General features: G+C 38.4%; 1 protein-coding gene across 1 annotated transcript in view; it reads left to right on the top strand.

The window, feature by feature from the left end:
• The window catches only part of NID1 (nidogen 1), a 53,397-nt gene extending 40,115 nt beyond the window's left edge, over positions 1-13,282 (top strand). Inside the window, exons 15-21 of the mRNA XM_039706830.1 lie at positions 254-426; positions 2,409-2,535; positions 6,386-6,557; positions 7,320-7,477; positions 8,482-8,605; positions 9,824-9,936; positions 11,414-13,282. Coding sequence (XP_039562764.1) covers positions 254-426; positions 2,409-2,535; positions 6,386-6,557; positions 7,320-7,477; positions 8,482-8,605; positions 9,824-9,936; positions 11,414-11,535 — 989 coding nt within the window. The 3' untranslated portion in view covers positions 11,536-13,282. The remainder of the gene's footprint in view (positions 1-253; positions 427-2,408; positions 2,536-6,385; positions 6,558-7,319; positions 7,478-8,481; positions 8,606-9,823; positions 9,937-11,413) is intronic.
• The last annotated feature ends 590 nt before the right edge of the window (positions 13,283-13,872 follow it).

The raw sequence follows: 13,872 nt of genomic DNA, 5'->3' as shown, positions 1-13,872 counted from the left end.
AGATAGATTTTTTTAAACATTTGAAGCAAAGAGCAAACATGAAAAGACCTATTATGTCAATTGCTCCTTCTCTGTCAGCCAAGGGGAAAATTTCAGAAGCTTTCTGCATCTGATTATAGTTATTAATGTCTGCTTATAGGGCTGTTTCCTTCTAAGAAGTCTGACTGTAATTGTGTCTCTGCAAATAACAAGGAACCTTGTTGTGCTGTACAAGTTAATTTTTTGCCCATCTGTTTCCTTCTCTGTTAACAAGGTCTGAGCACAGCTGCTCCCCCTGTTGTTATTGGGCCCTCTGTTCGACCAGACACAGTACCTCTGCCACCAGGAACGCACTTGCTTTTTGCCCAAAGTGGTAAAATTGAACATGTTCCACTAGAGGGAAACAATATGAAGAAAAATGGTGCAAAAGCACTCTTGCATATTCCAGTAAGTAATTTATTATACTAAGTCCATGTTTTTTAGAAGATTTCCTGACAAAGATGAAAGCTACTGTTTGTTTGCATACCTCGATAATAGAAGTTGAAAACACAATTGTTACACTTCATTAAAATTTCATTATCCCACCAATTTGATACTGGAAATTCCTGATCTGACTTGTCAAAAAATCTTAATCCTAAGGTATAGAAAAAAAAAATTATTTCCTTTTAAAGAATACCTCACAATAGATCATAAGACAAAAATCTAATCTCACATGCCTCCAGCAGCCCTTCATATAAACTACTGTCTATTCACACTTCTATTGACTTTCTGACTCTGGTATAAAAGTTTAGGAGACCTACAATATCAGTAGGTGGAGAGGCACTTTTTTCCGTTCCTACTCCCTCAAAGCTTTTTCCTAAGTCTTGTTTTTTTTCCTAAGCCTGTTTTTCTTCAGTCAGTTGCCTCCACTTTTGGCTACACATATATTTTTCTTTCTTCTTTTTTTTTGCTTCCTATCTCATGTGTAAGCCCAGTGGGTGGTAGATCTTTTTCCCATGCTTCTTACTACCATCTTGAGAATCTTTTTTCCTAGAAAATGAATTCCTGATGCTGAGAACCTCTCTTTTCCACCACCTGCGTCACATGCGAGCCCTTTTCACAGGCAGTATCATCACATTCATTTGTTTTGCCCAAGGCCTAGGATTTCTGGTTTCATTCCAGTGTTGATTTATTTATAATAGATGGCAATATCAAGTAGCATGCTGATCCTCTTTTTTTTTTTTCTTATATATTATGCTGAGTAATTAGTAAATCAAATACTGGCTAAATTACACAGATTCACTTCATTAAATAGTACCATAAATTGCTGTGATGTAAGGTCAAAATCAAGGTTTTGTCCCTTATGTAAAGTTCTGCTGCAATAACATTAAAAAAATTAAAATGCAGTATAAAAAAATTGTATAATAAGGCTGAAGGTGACATGATTCTGAATACTTGTCACCTAGTCTCATTATTTACTTGATCTAACTTTAATTAATTAATTATAAGTATCTTGAGGAAAGAGCTTCCAAGAGAAGATACAATTCTTTCCTGAAACTTTCAATTGAAAGGAAACTTTTGGTCTCTGCTAGCATTGTTGACTTTGTATTGTCTGTGCTGTGTATTTGCAAAGTGGTACCAGAGGTGTTTATACTGTTTTGCAACCCACAGAATTAATGCTCAGTGTTGAATAAGTGCATCTGTTTTAATTCATGGTTTGGAACATCTTTCTAAGCAGCTGTGTTGCAAAAGCAACAACAGTGACAAACTTGGGCATCCATATGCAATTGTTGCATTACCCTGATAGTCCTTTTGATTTGCCTGGGAGAGGGAGTTTGAACTTTAAACTCACATTCTAGTCCTATCTTCTTTCTGCCTGAAAAATTGCATGTAAATGTTCCTTGTTACTGAGAATATTCTTTCCACCACAATGATTTATGTAGTACTTGTTTAAGCTAACTTTTGTTTTAAAACCTTACTTTGCTAGAACTTTTTAGAGTCAAATGGTGCTACATAGGAAGTGTAGCCATACTGCTTGACTTGGATGTCAGTGCAAGCCAGATTTGCTGAAAGTCATTATTCCCCCTTAAAGGGAAAGAATGAGAGGAAAAAGGTACATGAAGGGGTGACACAGTAAAATGTCAATATGAACTTTCTTAGGGGGTATACAGGTGAAGCTATAGAAGTCAGGCAAACTTTTCAGTGTATCATCTTTGAAATAATGGTGAATGATGTCTGATAGTTAAAAGGGACTTTAAACTGGAAGCATTTTTTTAAGATATTTGACAATGGCTGTTACCCAATGATTTTCTTGGCCTCTCCTCCCCATTTCCCACCTTTCCTCAAGAATTTTGTTTCTTCAGGCTTGAGACTTAAAAACATAAGTTAATGCTGCTGATGAGTAACTGTAGTTTATCCTAATCTGATCTAACTTGCCTGTTGTCCAATAGGACAAAGTTGTTATTGGAGTTGCCTATGACTGCGTGGACAAGATCGTTTATTGGACAGACATCAGTGGCCCTTCCATCAGCAGGGCCAGCCTGCATGGTGGCGAGCCAACAACCATAATCAAAACAGGTAACAGCACAAAACTCTTTCTCTAGGAATGGTATTAGACTTGAATTTAGTAATATGTACTTCCTAGGTGTTGCCTGAGCTGACTAAGAGTTATGTTTAGATATTAACATAGAATACCAGCGGAGGGTGTCTTTGATTTTTGTTCTGCCAAGCAAGGTAGGTGCTGGATAGCTGAGATTTTGTGACATGTAGTATTTTTTTTCTCTTCTGAACTATATCTGTCAGCTGCCTGCTCTGCTGAGAAAGGATTGGTGAGTATGGAGGCTGAAGAGAACTCCTGCTCTCTCTTCCTTGGCCTGGGGATCAAACAGCTGAAAAGTTGTTAGAAACCATTTCAGCTGTGGTTTTCCCATGCCTGCCACTCTAGTTGTAACATGGAAAGTGAGTAATGCCACCTTGTTTGGTTTTTACTCTTTGTAGTTGTTCAAGGATTTGAGAATTAGACTAGAGGGTATTGTGGAGTTAGTGCTTATCCAGTTCTTACATTTTTATCTTGTTCTTACATTTTTTCCTTCAAGACCGCTGCTCACTGCAGTCCATGTTAGTTTTCATTAGAAGGGTTAAGTGCAAGCGCATGCATCTTGGATGTTAAACCCTGTTATTGGGTGGAAAGGGCTAAGGGGAAGGACAGGTTTAGAGAACAAAGTGAGTGGTTGGGGGTGGTGTCATTAAAACAAATCATCAGAAGTAGCTGGAGGCACATTTTAAATACTAATGCCCTCAAGATCCTAGAACACCTGTGAAGTCAGGATATTGGAAGAGGTCACCTTTGCTGTGAATCCTGGGCAGACATTGTTGCAAAAACTTATGAAAATGTTTTATAAAAATGATCAGCCATTTATAAAACTTACAAAAAATCTGGTTTAATTTTCTTTGGATGTGTAGAGAATCACTGCCTGGACTTTGTGCTTTGGAATAGTCAGTTTGTGAGACTCCATTCAGGCTCTTAGGGACAACAGATGAATGGGGGTGACTTCAGTCCGGCCATTGTCCTAGGAAGGAAAAAGCGAGAGCTTAAGTCCATCCCTAACCATTCCAGCAGTTATGGAGTTTCATATTTTTATACGACTTGCTGGTATTTTGTAAGACTTCTTTTTCCTTCCCAACGTATTTAATATGAAAGGGATTCTAACCTGCAGTGCAATCCTGTGCTTGCCTGTGCAACTTAAAAACTCTGCAGGGAAAAGATTTTTGCTTTAATGATTTTTTTCAGAATCTGAGCTTTTAAAAAAGAGGAAAGTTACTATTGCTAAAAACTCTCTATGGATATGAATGTCTGTCTAATGATAGTGTGTGTAGGCATTAAAATTCTTGCAATGTGTAAAATGTTGGAAAATTATTTGTGAAGTCTTTCAGCTAAATTTGATTGATTATTTAAGGTAATGAAAGATGTTTCAATGCCACATGGAAACCTCATGAGTTTTGTCTGCTATGAAAAATATTGTATGTATGAAGCTTTCTCATTCTGTTGTTCTGTTGGTTGCATAGGATGTGGTTGCTTTTCCTGAAGAGTCTGGGAGAGATGTTGCACTTTAGTTTTTTGTATGTTAATGGACCTTTCAATAAGGATTCAGATCAAAAATATTCAACATTCGAATGCTTATCTTCTATATGCAGGCCAAAACTGAAACTTTCAGATTTCATTAAATGTGAAAATGCCTCCCCCTCAGAAGACTTGAGATTTTTTTTTGTTTTGTTTTGATCTTTGGCTTCTTCCTCCTGTGAGCTCCAGCTGCTTTCTTCAGTTCATGCATATTTTTGTGGAATGTACTACATTTTTCGTTAGTTTTTTATAAAGCTCTTGTGATCCAAGTTGTGCTGCTTTGCAGAAACACTGTTAAATTGTGGAGCCCATCCAGTTCTCCTTCATCCCTGCAGCTGTGGAGGCTTTCTCAGCACTGCAGCTGTGGCAGCAGGTTAGGAGGCAGAGCTTTCCTCTGCAGTAATTGCTTAAAGTCTGTACAAACCTGCCCTCAGGGACAGAGCCTGTGACTGTATCAGGCTTGATGACAATATAGCAGGAACATATTTGTGCCTCTGGAAAGGCTGGTGATAAATGAAGCTTTGAAATTGAATATTCCCTTACCCCTCCCTCCATGGGGGATAGTTTTTTCTGGCTCATTATCAACCACACAGAAGGCACATTTACTTTAAGACTTCTCTAAATCTCCTACATATAGCTGACATAAGGAAATTGAAACAAGGAAACTAGTCAAGGAGCAGGGGCTCCTGGGAATCAGTGACAGCAAATCTTTTGCCTGCTACTGTGTTCTGTTTCCTAAAAGAGTCTGGGAGTTCCTCCATTGCCATTTAGTCAGTAATCTTCTGATCCCAAACACTGGGGACTGTTGCCACTGTCACCTCAAAATGAGGCCACCCTCAGCAGACTCTGCCATTAGCAAGGAAAGAAGAAGGAACATTTGAGGGTCTGAAGTATATGTGAGCTGGTTTCTTGCAGCTGACAGGTTTAGCTCCACAGAAGCACTTAGAGAAATAAAGGCCATCCATGTGAAGTCAGTGCCACTGAGTCAAAGTGTGCCCAAGAGCCCTCAGGGGGAGTAAACAAATGCCTGATTAAAATTTACTTTCTTGCCCATCACCCCTCCCCTCCAGCCATGAGCTGTGAGTCAGAAACAATGAGATACATCTTGTTTGTTCCTTTCCACCTCTTCAGCAATTAATATAAACTTAAAATGTCATGTGTGCAGATAAAGTGCAATCCACTTGAGTGGGAGAGCAGAGGATGCTTGAACTATTGTGCAACTGTTACAGCAACATCACAGTAGTAAAGTCTAGAGAGCCCTATGTTCCGATGTTCTGGGCCAAGTGCTTCTTCTCCAGAAAGGTTGCTTGTGTCACATAATGTTTGTTTAATGGCTGTCAGTGAATAAACCTAGGAATTAAAAGAAGGCTAATGGGCTACATTCCATTCGGTGTGTGGATCAGCATCTGAAAGGTGCTTTTTTTCAACAGCTGGCTGGTATAAAGGGTCACTTTGCTTCTTTTGGGGAGTGACTGTGTACAAGTGTACAATTCTTTCCTTTTGGAACTGAAATTGAATGAAAATAGACTTTTTTTTTAACTTGTCTTTGGCTTCCTTAAATTCCTCATGGCCTGCCTGCTCTTTTTCAATGGAACCTTGGAAAAAACAGAGCAGTTTCTCATAGTGGCTGAATTAAGCTTTATTTTTTTTTTTTCTGCATCCTGCATCCAAGTTAGAAATTACTGATGCTAGAGCATTAAGGTCATTATCTGCTATTTCCTGTTGCTTTTGGAACAAGTAACTGTCCAAGAAAAACTGTGCTCATGCTGTGCTAAAGTGTGTTCCAAAAAGAATAGCTCTGCAGAAACGAAGAACTGGATCTAGATTGCATCAGTTACTTAATGTCATTGTCACTAGTCTTTAGAGTTTGATTTGTTTAATTGTTGCATCACTTAGCATAAATTCAGTTGTCAGAGGGGTGCTGTGTATGCTGGTACTAAAGAAGGAGAATTATTAAGGGTTATAAAATCCATTTTATGGCCTTCTAAGTATGGTAGAATAATCTGCTTTACTTTCTCTGTTATAAACTTCTTCTATGTTTGCTCCTCCAAGTACAACTTCTTTGTGTGGTGAGTTTGTTCCGCCATTTTCATTTTAGGTCTTTATGAGAGTTTCGTGTATTTAAACTTTGATGTAAAATGCATGTTCCTCTTCCAATTGATATAAAGTAGCTTTTGTTGGACCACAGTCAGAACACTGAAGAAAACTTATCTCTCTTAAAGGTTATCCTTATGCAGCACTGAGGCTGGCAGAGTGTATTGGGAATAAATATAATGCCTAGGAATGTTTTTCTCTGTCCTCCTGCAGACTTGGGAAGCCCTGAAGGGATAGCTGTAGATCATCTAGGTCGCAACATCTTCTGGACTGACTCTCAGCTGGATAGAATAGAAGTGGCCAGGCTGGATGGGCGGCAGCGTCGCATCCTTTTTGACACTGGTTTGGTGAACCCCAGAGCAATTGTTTTGGATCCTGTGAGAGGGTATGGATGTGTTGTCAAGAAACATGTGCAAAGCTTGTTGTTATTTATTTGGTTATTTAATGACCTATGTTCCATGCAGAGCCCCAGTGATGGAGTAAGGCTCTGGGTTCAGGTCAAGCATCATGGACTTCCATCTTATAGTAAATTTTGTGTGTGTTAAGGAGTAAACAACAAAGTTGCCATTGAGGGGCCATGCATATTCTCAGGCACAGAATGTACATCCAAGGAAAAAAATCCTACCACTAAAAAATGGCTATTAATAATAAAACATCAGAGACTTAATGGCCCTCTCTGGGGATCTCTGCTGAGGATAAACTGCTCTGATTCTATTGTGTGTTGCTCACTTGGTACACTGAAAACATAAATAATTTCAAATGGGTCCCAAATATATGCAAATACTCTTGCTTTAGCCTGAGCAGACATGATGGGAAGTGAGATGAAGAACTCGAAATGTGGATGTACATTTTGAATGTCCCTCAGAACTGTTGTACTGTCTTTGGCTGACATTTTGATCATAAGCTAAACAAAGGAAAGCATTTCTTCCTATGTCTGTGCTTGCTCCTTTTGTTTTTAATGGAAGCATATTTGCTACACTTTTACTACACTTTTTTGACTTCTATGTCAAAGTGCAATATGGCTCTTATTACTTATTTAAATTATTTAGGGGCTGTGTGTTACTTTTGTGTTCTTAGCACTTTCTTAATTACAACAATTTTTGAGATAAGTCCCTGTCATAACTCTAGCCTTTTTCTTCTTCCTAAGAAACTTGTACTGGACTGACTGGAACAGAGAAGCTCCTAAAATTGAAACTTCATATATGGATGGCACAAACAGAAGAATTCTTGTTAAAGATGATCTTGGGTTACCAAATGGACTGACATTTGATCCTTATTCCTCAATGCTGTGCTGGGTAGATGCAGGTAAAGGAGAGCTAAAATATTTCTTTGTAATAGTAGTAGTGTAAGTATGTCCAATCCTGAAATTATGCACAGCCATAGCTTCTGGCTTTAATGATTTATTCATTGCTATTCACATGAGACTGTGTGCAAGCTGAGGGATTTCAATTCTGATGACAAAACTTTCTAGAAATGGAACAGATCTATGTCTATGTGTCTTGTATGTGGCTAACTTTTTAGGTAGTGCTTAGGGCTTTCTAGAAGCTCTTGGTTTAAGACCAGGTAAAACCACAGATATATCTAATCTGCCTTACAGAATGTCATCCTGGCACTATTGTTTTAAGGCCTGTAACCTGAGGCCAAGTCTGGCTTATATTTGGTGGAAGCAAGTCTTGAAAAAGCAAAGCACACAAAAGATCAAAGGATCAAAGTTCTGCCACAAACTCATTGTTAGTTTTATGACAGTGGGTGGTGGGGGGAAAGTGTGCTTTTAATTCTCATTTAATTTTTATCTTTTGGGATCTTGCTGTCTTTCACCCTGTAGATTCTGGCAGGGATGTCTTCCTGTGGAGGTGTTTTTACACTTCAAGTCACCTTTCAAATTTTGGATAAATTAAAATGATAAAGCTCTCTTTTCTCTAACCTTGAAATATATCTCCTTCTGCTATCTAGTTACTTTCTCTCTTCCACACCAACCTGAGGATTCTGGAATCCATAGCAGGAATCTCAGCTTGTGAGCATTGGTCATGGCTGCATGGGACATCTGTGTTTCTTTAGCATCAGTGGTGTGCTGAGTAGAATTAGCTCTGGAGTATTTGTTCATACAGTCATTCATGTACATTCAGTACATGTTCAGTTTTTGGCACATGCACACATGTGACATGGGGGAAGGCTTTGACTAAGCAGCACACTCCAAGATTTCCAGGACTTTCCACCCTGTTCATGCTTGCATATTTGTGCTTGTCTTTCATCCCTGATGAGAGCTCTCTTGTTCTGATTCAAAGGCTTAATTGTTTCACTACATCCAGGTACCAAGAGGCTGGAATGCATGAACCCTAATCAGCTTGGTAGACGAAAGATTGTTGAAGGGATTCAGTATCCTTTTGGTGTTACAAGTTATGGGAAGAATTTATACTATACAGACTGGAGAAGGTATGTTATTTGCTAAGGAAATTATGGAGTACTTTTATCTTTTTTTTCTCCCTGGTAGAAGCTGAAGTATATACTACATTTCTCATGCTTGACCTCGCACACATTCGTGTTTTGTTGCTTTTCTGGCAATAGCTGATGCAGGGTGGAGTGGTTATGTAGAGTTGACCTATTGATGCTGCCAGTTAACTGAGTCTTCATTTTTTAGCATAGTGATTTGTCCTTGAAGAAAATGCTTTTAACACTGAACATTCTTGGGAAAGGAGTGGGCAGTAACTTGTTTCTCTTACAGCAGCTGCATTGTAGAGGGCAGACATTTCATCACTCTTAGCTTTCTATGCCCTATATTTTTGAGTGTTTAATCAAAAATAAGGAAAAAAAGTTCACTGTCTTGATGACACTTTCTTTATTGTAAATGCTCTAAAATGTTGCCATATGAATAAGACTTAGAGGTTTGCTTTAACTTCTGGGAAAAAAATCCAGTCCCTGCATTTTAAAATAAATATTTTTACTTGATGTAAATGGTTTTATGGGCTCTATCAGCAAACTCTTACCCAAATGCCTCTATCAATTGCAGCAGCAGTAGTAGCTATTACTGTGTGAGAATTTGCAAGTAAGAAACTAACATCTGGGAGGTGCTATTCTAGAACAGGCTTGAGGAACAGCGTGCTACAGGTCTGTCACTTGACTGCCCTTTTATACTTAGGAAGGAAGGAAGGATTGCTTGTGACTAGCTGTATTCCTTCTGGAGATCAGGCTCCAGCTAAAACACATCGTTTTCCATAATTGTTATGCTTAATTGCTGCAATGTCAGCTATACCACAATACTTGTCAGAGGGGCAGAATGTGAAAAATGTGCCAAAACTACCAACACATGCATCACTCCTGTAGAAGGACACTGTCCTGTACTGGAAGTACCTTCAAAAATATTAAGGTGTCTCCCTGATAAATTTCTTAGCTGCCTAGAGTGAAGGTCATCACATACTAGTTTGTCCAGGAAAGGTGATGTCTTGGGGGATTTTACTTCTGGTATATCTTCCTAATTATAAAAAAGAAGCAACTTCAAATTTTCTCCACTTTTGGTGTTGTTTTGTTTTTTTGACTGGTTGGTTGGGTTTTTGTTGTTTGGGGGGGAGGGGGGGCTTTTTGTTGTGTTGTTTTGTTTTTCCCTATACTTTCACCTTCATCTCACTTCTGTCTATTTTCTTCTGCGTGTGGCAGGGATGCTGTCGTAGCAGTGGATCGCACGATTTCATTAGAAAATGATAACTTCCAGCCTCACAAGCGCTCACGACTCTACGGAATCACCACAGCCTTTGCTCAGTGCCCAGGAGGTAATCCAGATGATTCTTGAGTTTTTACAGCTGTATAACACTTTACTGTATAAATGAACTTAGTAGCAATTCACATTTATAAGCTGCCAACCTACCCATTTGGGTAGTGAAGATTTGGGTTAGTGCTTAGATTTCTGTTTAGTAAGGAATTAAAAGCCCCCTAGTTTATTTTCCATTAAAGCAGTTGTGTAGTTCCCACATGAAACCAGGAATAGAAGGGGAGAAGGGGTCTGTTCTACCCTTTGTGAAAGGATGTGTATGATTAAGATGGGCATCTGACCTGGCAGAAATGCTAATGTATCATCTTCTAAATTGAATGCTTTATTCATGACTAGGGCTTTATTCAGTTATTAAATTTAAACTACAGAAATATTATGGTCTTCCAGATGACTTTAATAAGATCCAGTGTTTTTCAAAATGGAATGCTCAGAAAACAGCAGGTGGTAGTGTGGCTGGACTGAGCTGGCCCTCCTGCTCTGTTGAATGTGAAGTTTTCTAGATATGCTATTGAAAAGAGGAAGAGAGGAAGCTGATACCCTTGAACTATAACTTGGTTTTTGTGAAGCAGTATCACTGTGCAGTTATATTGTTCTTAGCAAATCACAGAAGCATTTACTGTTTTTTATTGCAATACGGCTGGAATTATAGGAGTTGTGATATTTTACTTTGAGACTAAAAAAACCCCTTAGAATAGATTCTCTTCAAATTACTCAATATATGCAATAAAAAACAATTTAGTGGAGGTTTTGGCTCAGAACTTAAAAATACATACAAATGTCATAATTAAGAAATCAGTTATATTGTTTTTACTAGTTAATTCACTGATCCATTTTGGTAGAGAGTGTAAAATTTAACAATATTGTGTGCTCTGAGTATATGCTTATACCTATAATTTTCAGAATCTTGGTGTAATTTCTTTCTATGTCTTATGTCTGTTTCAAGTGGTTTTCTGGATGGATGACTTTCCTCTCTGATCCATTGCTTCTGGCTCTGGCTTCTCTTTCATTTCACTCTTTAATGTTAACACTTTCCCAACCACCCAGTTCATCCAGTTCATTTGTGTTTGTTTTCATGGATCATTCCTCTGTCTTTTGGTATTTGAGGATGATGTTCTGTAGGATTTTGGACTTTGTCCCCACATTGCACTTCTCTATTTACTCACTCCTCTTCATTCTAATATCTGTGACCATGTGGCCAGTTTATGGAGGGTATTTTAGGAACAGCCTGCTTGATTCATGTTGCCTCTTTCACTCTGATATCTTGTTCTTTCTTTCATGTGAATGTCAAGTTGACACAAGGGATACGGTGACTCTTATCTCCCCAAAGCATAGTTTTCTTCCCCTCCTAATCTCATTATGGCTTGTTTCCCTAGTGTAGTCATACATCTTAATGCCTCTTGAACATGTCTGTTTCAGATTTTATTGTGGGTTTGCATTTGTTTTTATCTAAGGTTTTGCATCTCTGGTTTTTTTTGCAGGACATAACTACTGTACAGTGAATAATGGTGGCTGTACTCATCTCTGCTTGGCTACCCCAGGAGGCCGTACCTGCCGCTGCCCTGACAACACAGTTGGAGTAGATTGTATAGAAAGAAACTGAGCATTAAAATAAGCTTTAGAGCAGCAGACACCTTTTGGAAATGTGCTGTAAACAATTCACTCCTATCAACACAATCAGGCCCTAAAGATAAGTGCTGCATGCTGCTGACAGCAAGCCACAATGCACCTATGCAGACACACACGCACGCACACACACACACACAGAGGCTGGTTTTGTAGCAGTTAAGTAAGACAGAGCTGCCCAGGTTGGATCCAAATTCACCCTATTCCTTGTAAAATTATCTCTTTGCTTTTAAAGGTAAATGTGGAGGCCTTAGTTGCATCTGCCCCAGACAAGGAGGATGTTTCTCTTGGCAAAATTGAACTAACAAAACACGGAACAGAGTAACAAGAATGGAACTACTCAGATCCTGAGACTGAATTGTACCTTGGAGTGAGCAGCAGTTTTCTGCAGAAGTGGTATGGTTAGCCCATGTGGCAGGACTTATCTCTAGCTGAGAAATAATCAGGGGTCCCAAGGTTGAACAGATGAGAGGGAATACCCAGTAACAGCACATATTTACTGCCCAAGCACGTTCCATCTCACTACCAGTCCTTCCACTTCAAAAACTTGAATCTCAACTTTTGGCTTCTGTACTACAGAAGTACTTTATCCGTGTGTTGTAAGAATTATAATTCTCACCCTGGCTCATGTGACTCTTTTCTACAGCACACGATTTGTTATAGATAATCAACACTGTTTAGTGGGTATGTTTGAAGTTTTTGTTAGGTTTTAAGAGATTTATCTTTCTTCTGTTTGAGGTGGATTCCTGAGTAGTTCCCTAAAATCCACTAAACAAAATTTAGATATTTTGAACAATTGCTGATAGGCCATCAAAGAATGGATGTTGATTCATTGGGAGACAAGTGGTTTTAAAGAGATAGTCACATTTGTTTTCTGAGAGGTTTTAAAATAGTATTTCTATGTTTGATCCTATAAGCCTCAAAGTGGTCTCTGAATTCTATCTTAGCAATCTTTCTTCTTTATCAAACCATGCCATGCCTTTTTATAGACCATAAGAAACCATGGCAATTGAAATCTGATTTTCAGAAAGCTCATCTCTGGTCTGGTGCTTAAAAGAAAAAAAATATGGTGATGCCTTGTGCCAGTGTTCAGTAACAGCAAATATAGTGTTCTGAAAATCAAAGTGAAGTTGATGTTTTCATCATCATCAGTAAGTTTGGAGAGGGGAAATCTAAATGCATACTTATATGCATTTATATGTCAAATTAGCAGAATAAATCTGGAAGTGAAGTTTGGTTTCCCCTCTGTGTGGTGGGAAGGAAGCTTGCCTGCAAACCAACCTGTGGCAGAACAAAACAGGGCTTGTGAGGCTCCTGCCAGAGCACATTTCACTGTGTGTCATGATCAGAGCAGTAAGCTAATGTCCCCATTTCCTCACTCCCTCTTCAAACACGACAGTGACAGTTTTAAACAGAGCCAATTCTGAGTCTTAACTGTGTGACATCTTCCTCTTTAATTGTATATTTATCATAAAATAACAAAACATATAAACATTTTAAAGATTTTTTGTATAACTTTTTATAACTTTTAATTCATTCTATTCATACACCTAATCAGGTATGGCTTACTGTAAATATCAAAAATTTGTTGAAATGAAGGTGCTTGATAACTCTTTCTCCAGAAGTATTCACATATCTGGTGAAATATTAAAGTTTACACTCTGTACAGATATCTACAGTACAGTCAATAAAAATGGTTGGTTTTTATTTTCTGTAAAAAATAATGTCGTGCCTACAGAAGAAAGTGATATGTGGTGTCTCAAATATATTTTCTTTTTGTGTTCTGGGTTTTAGCTAACTCATATCTGGTGATGGTACTTCTCTTCTGAGATGCAGCATCACAGGGGGAAAAAACTGCTGTTGGGGCTTTGCATTCTGGAAGCAGTAGGATACTTCAAAACAAATACAGGAGAGTGCTTAAAGAACGTATGGCCTTCAGTTCAGATTGTTTTGGCTGAATCTTTTTGCTGGTTATAAATTCTTGTTTACCTTTGTCAAGTAAGCATAATTCAGTTATCCCATACTTCAGACTTTTAACAGTGAAAATATAGAACAAGGACAAGAATAAAAAGGGGTGGAATTTATCCCTATGCTCAAATGGTACTGGGTTTCTAGGTGACAGGGTGTTTTGTGAGGAGAATACTACTAAGATAAAAAGGGTGGCATTTGGAGTTATAGCAGGAGATTGTTGGTGATCTGTTCTGGGGACTGCACATGGAATTGGATTGTATGAACTGATTTATGGTTGTTTTTTTTTTTTAATTTGAATCAACACAATGTTCTCTTCATGCGTTATGATGGTTATTAACTGACT

The sequence above is a fragment of the Passer montanus genome, unplaced genomic scaffold (assembly GCF_014805655.1).
Source record: "Passer montanus isolate IOZ18808 unplaced genomic scaffold, ASM1480565v1 scaffold2, whole genome shotgun sequence".
In the NCBI taxonomy this organism is placed as follows: Eukaryota; Metazoa; Chordata; class Aves; order Passeriformes; family Passeridae; genus Passer; species Passer montanus.
This window is presented reverse-complemented; position numbering and strand designations above follow the sequence as displayed.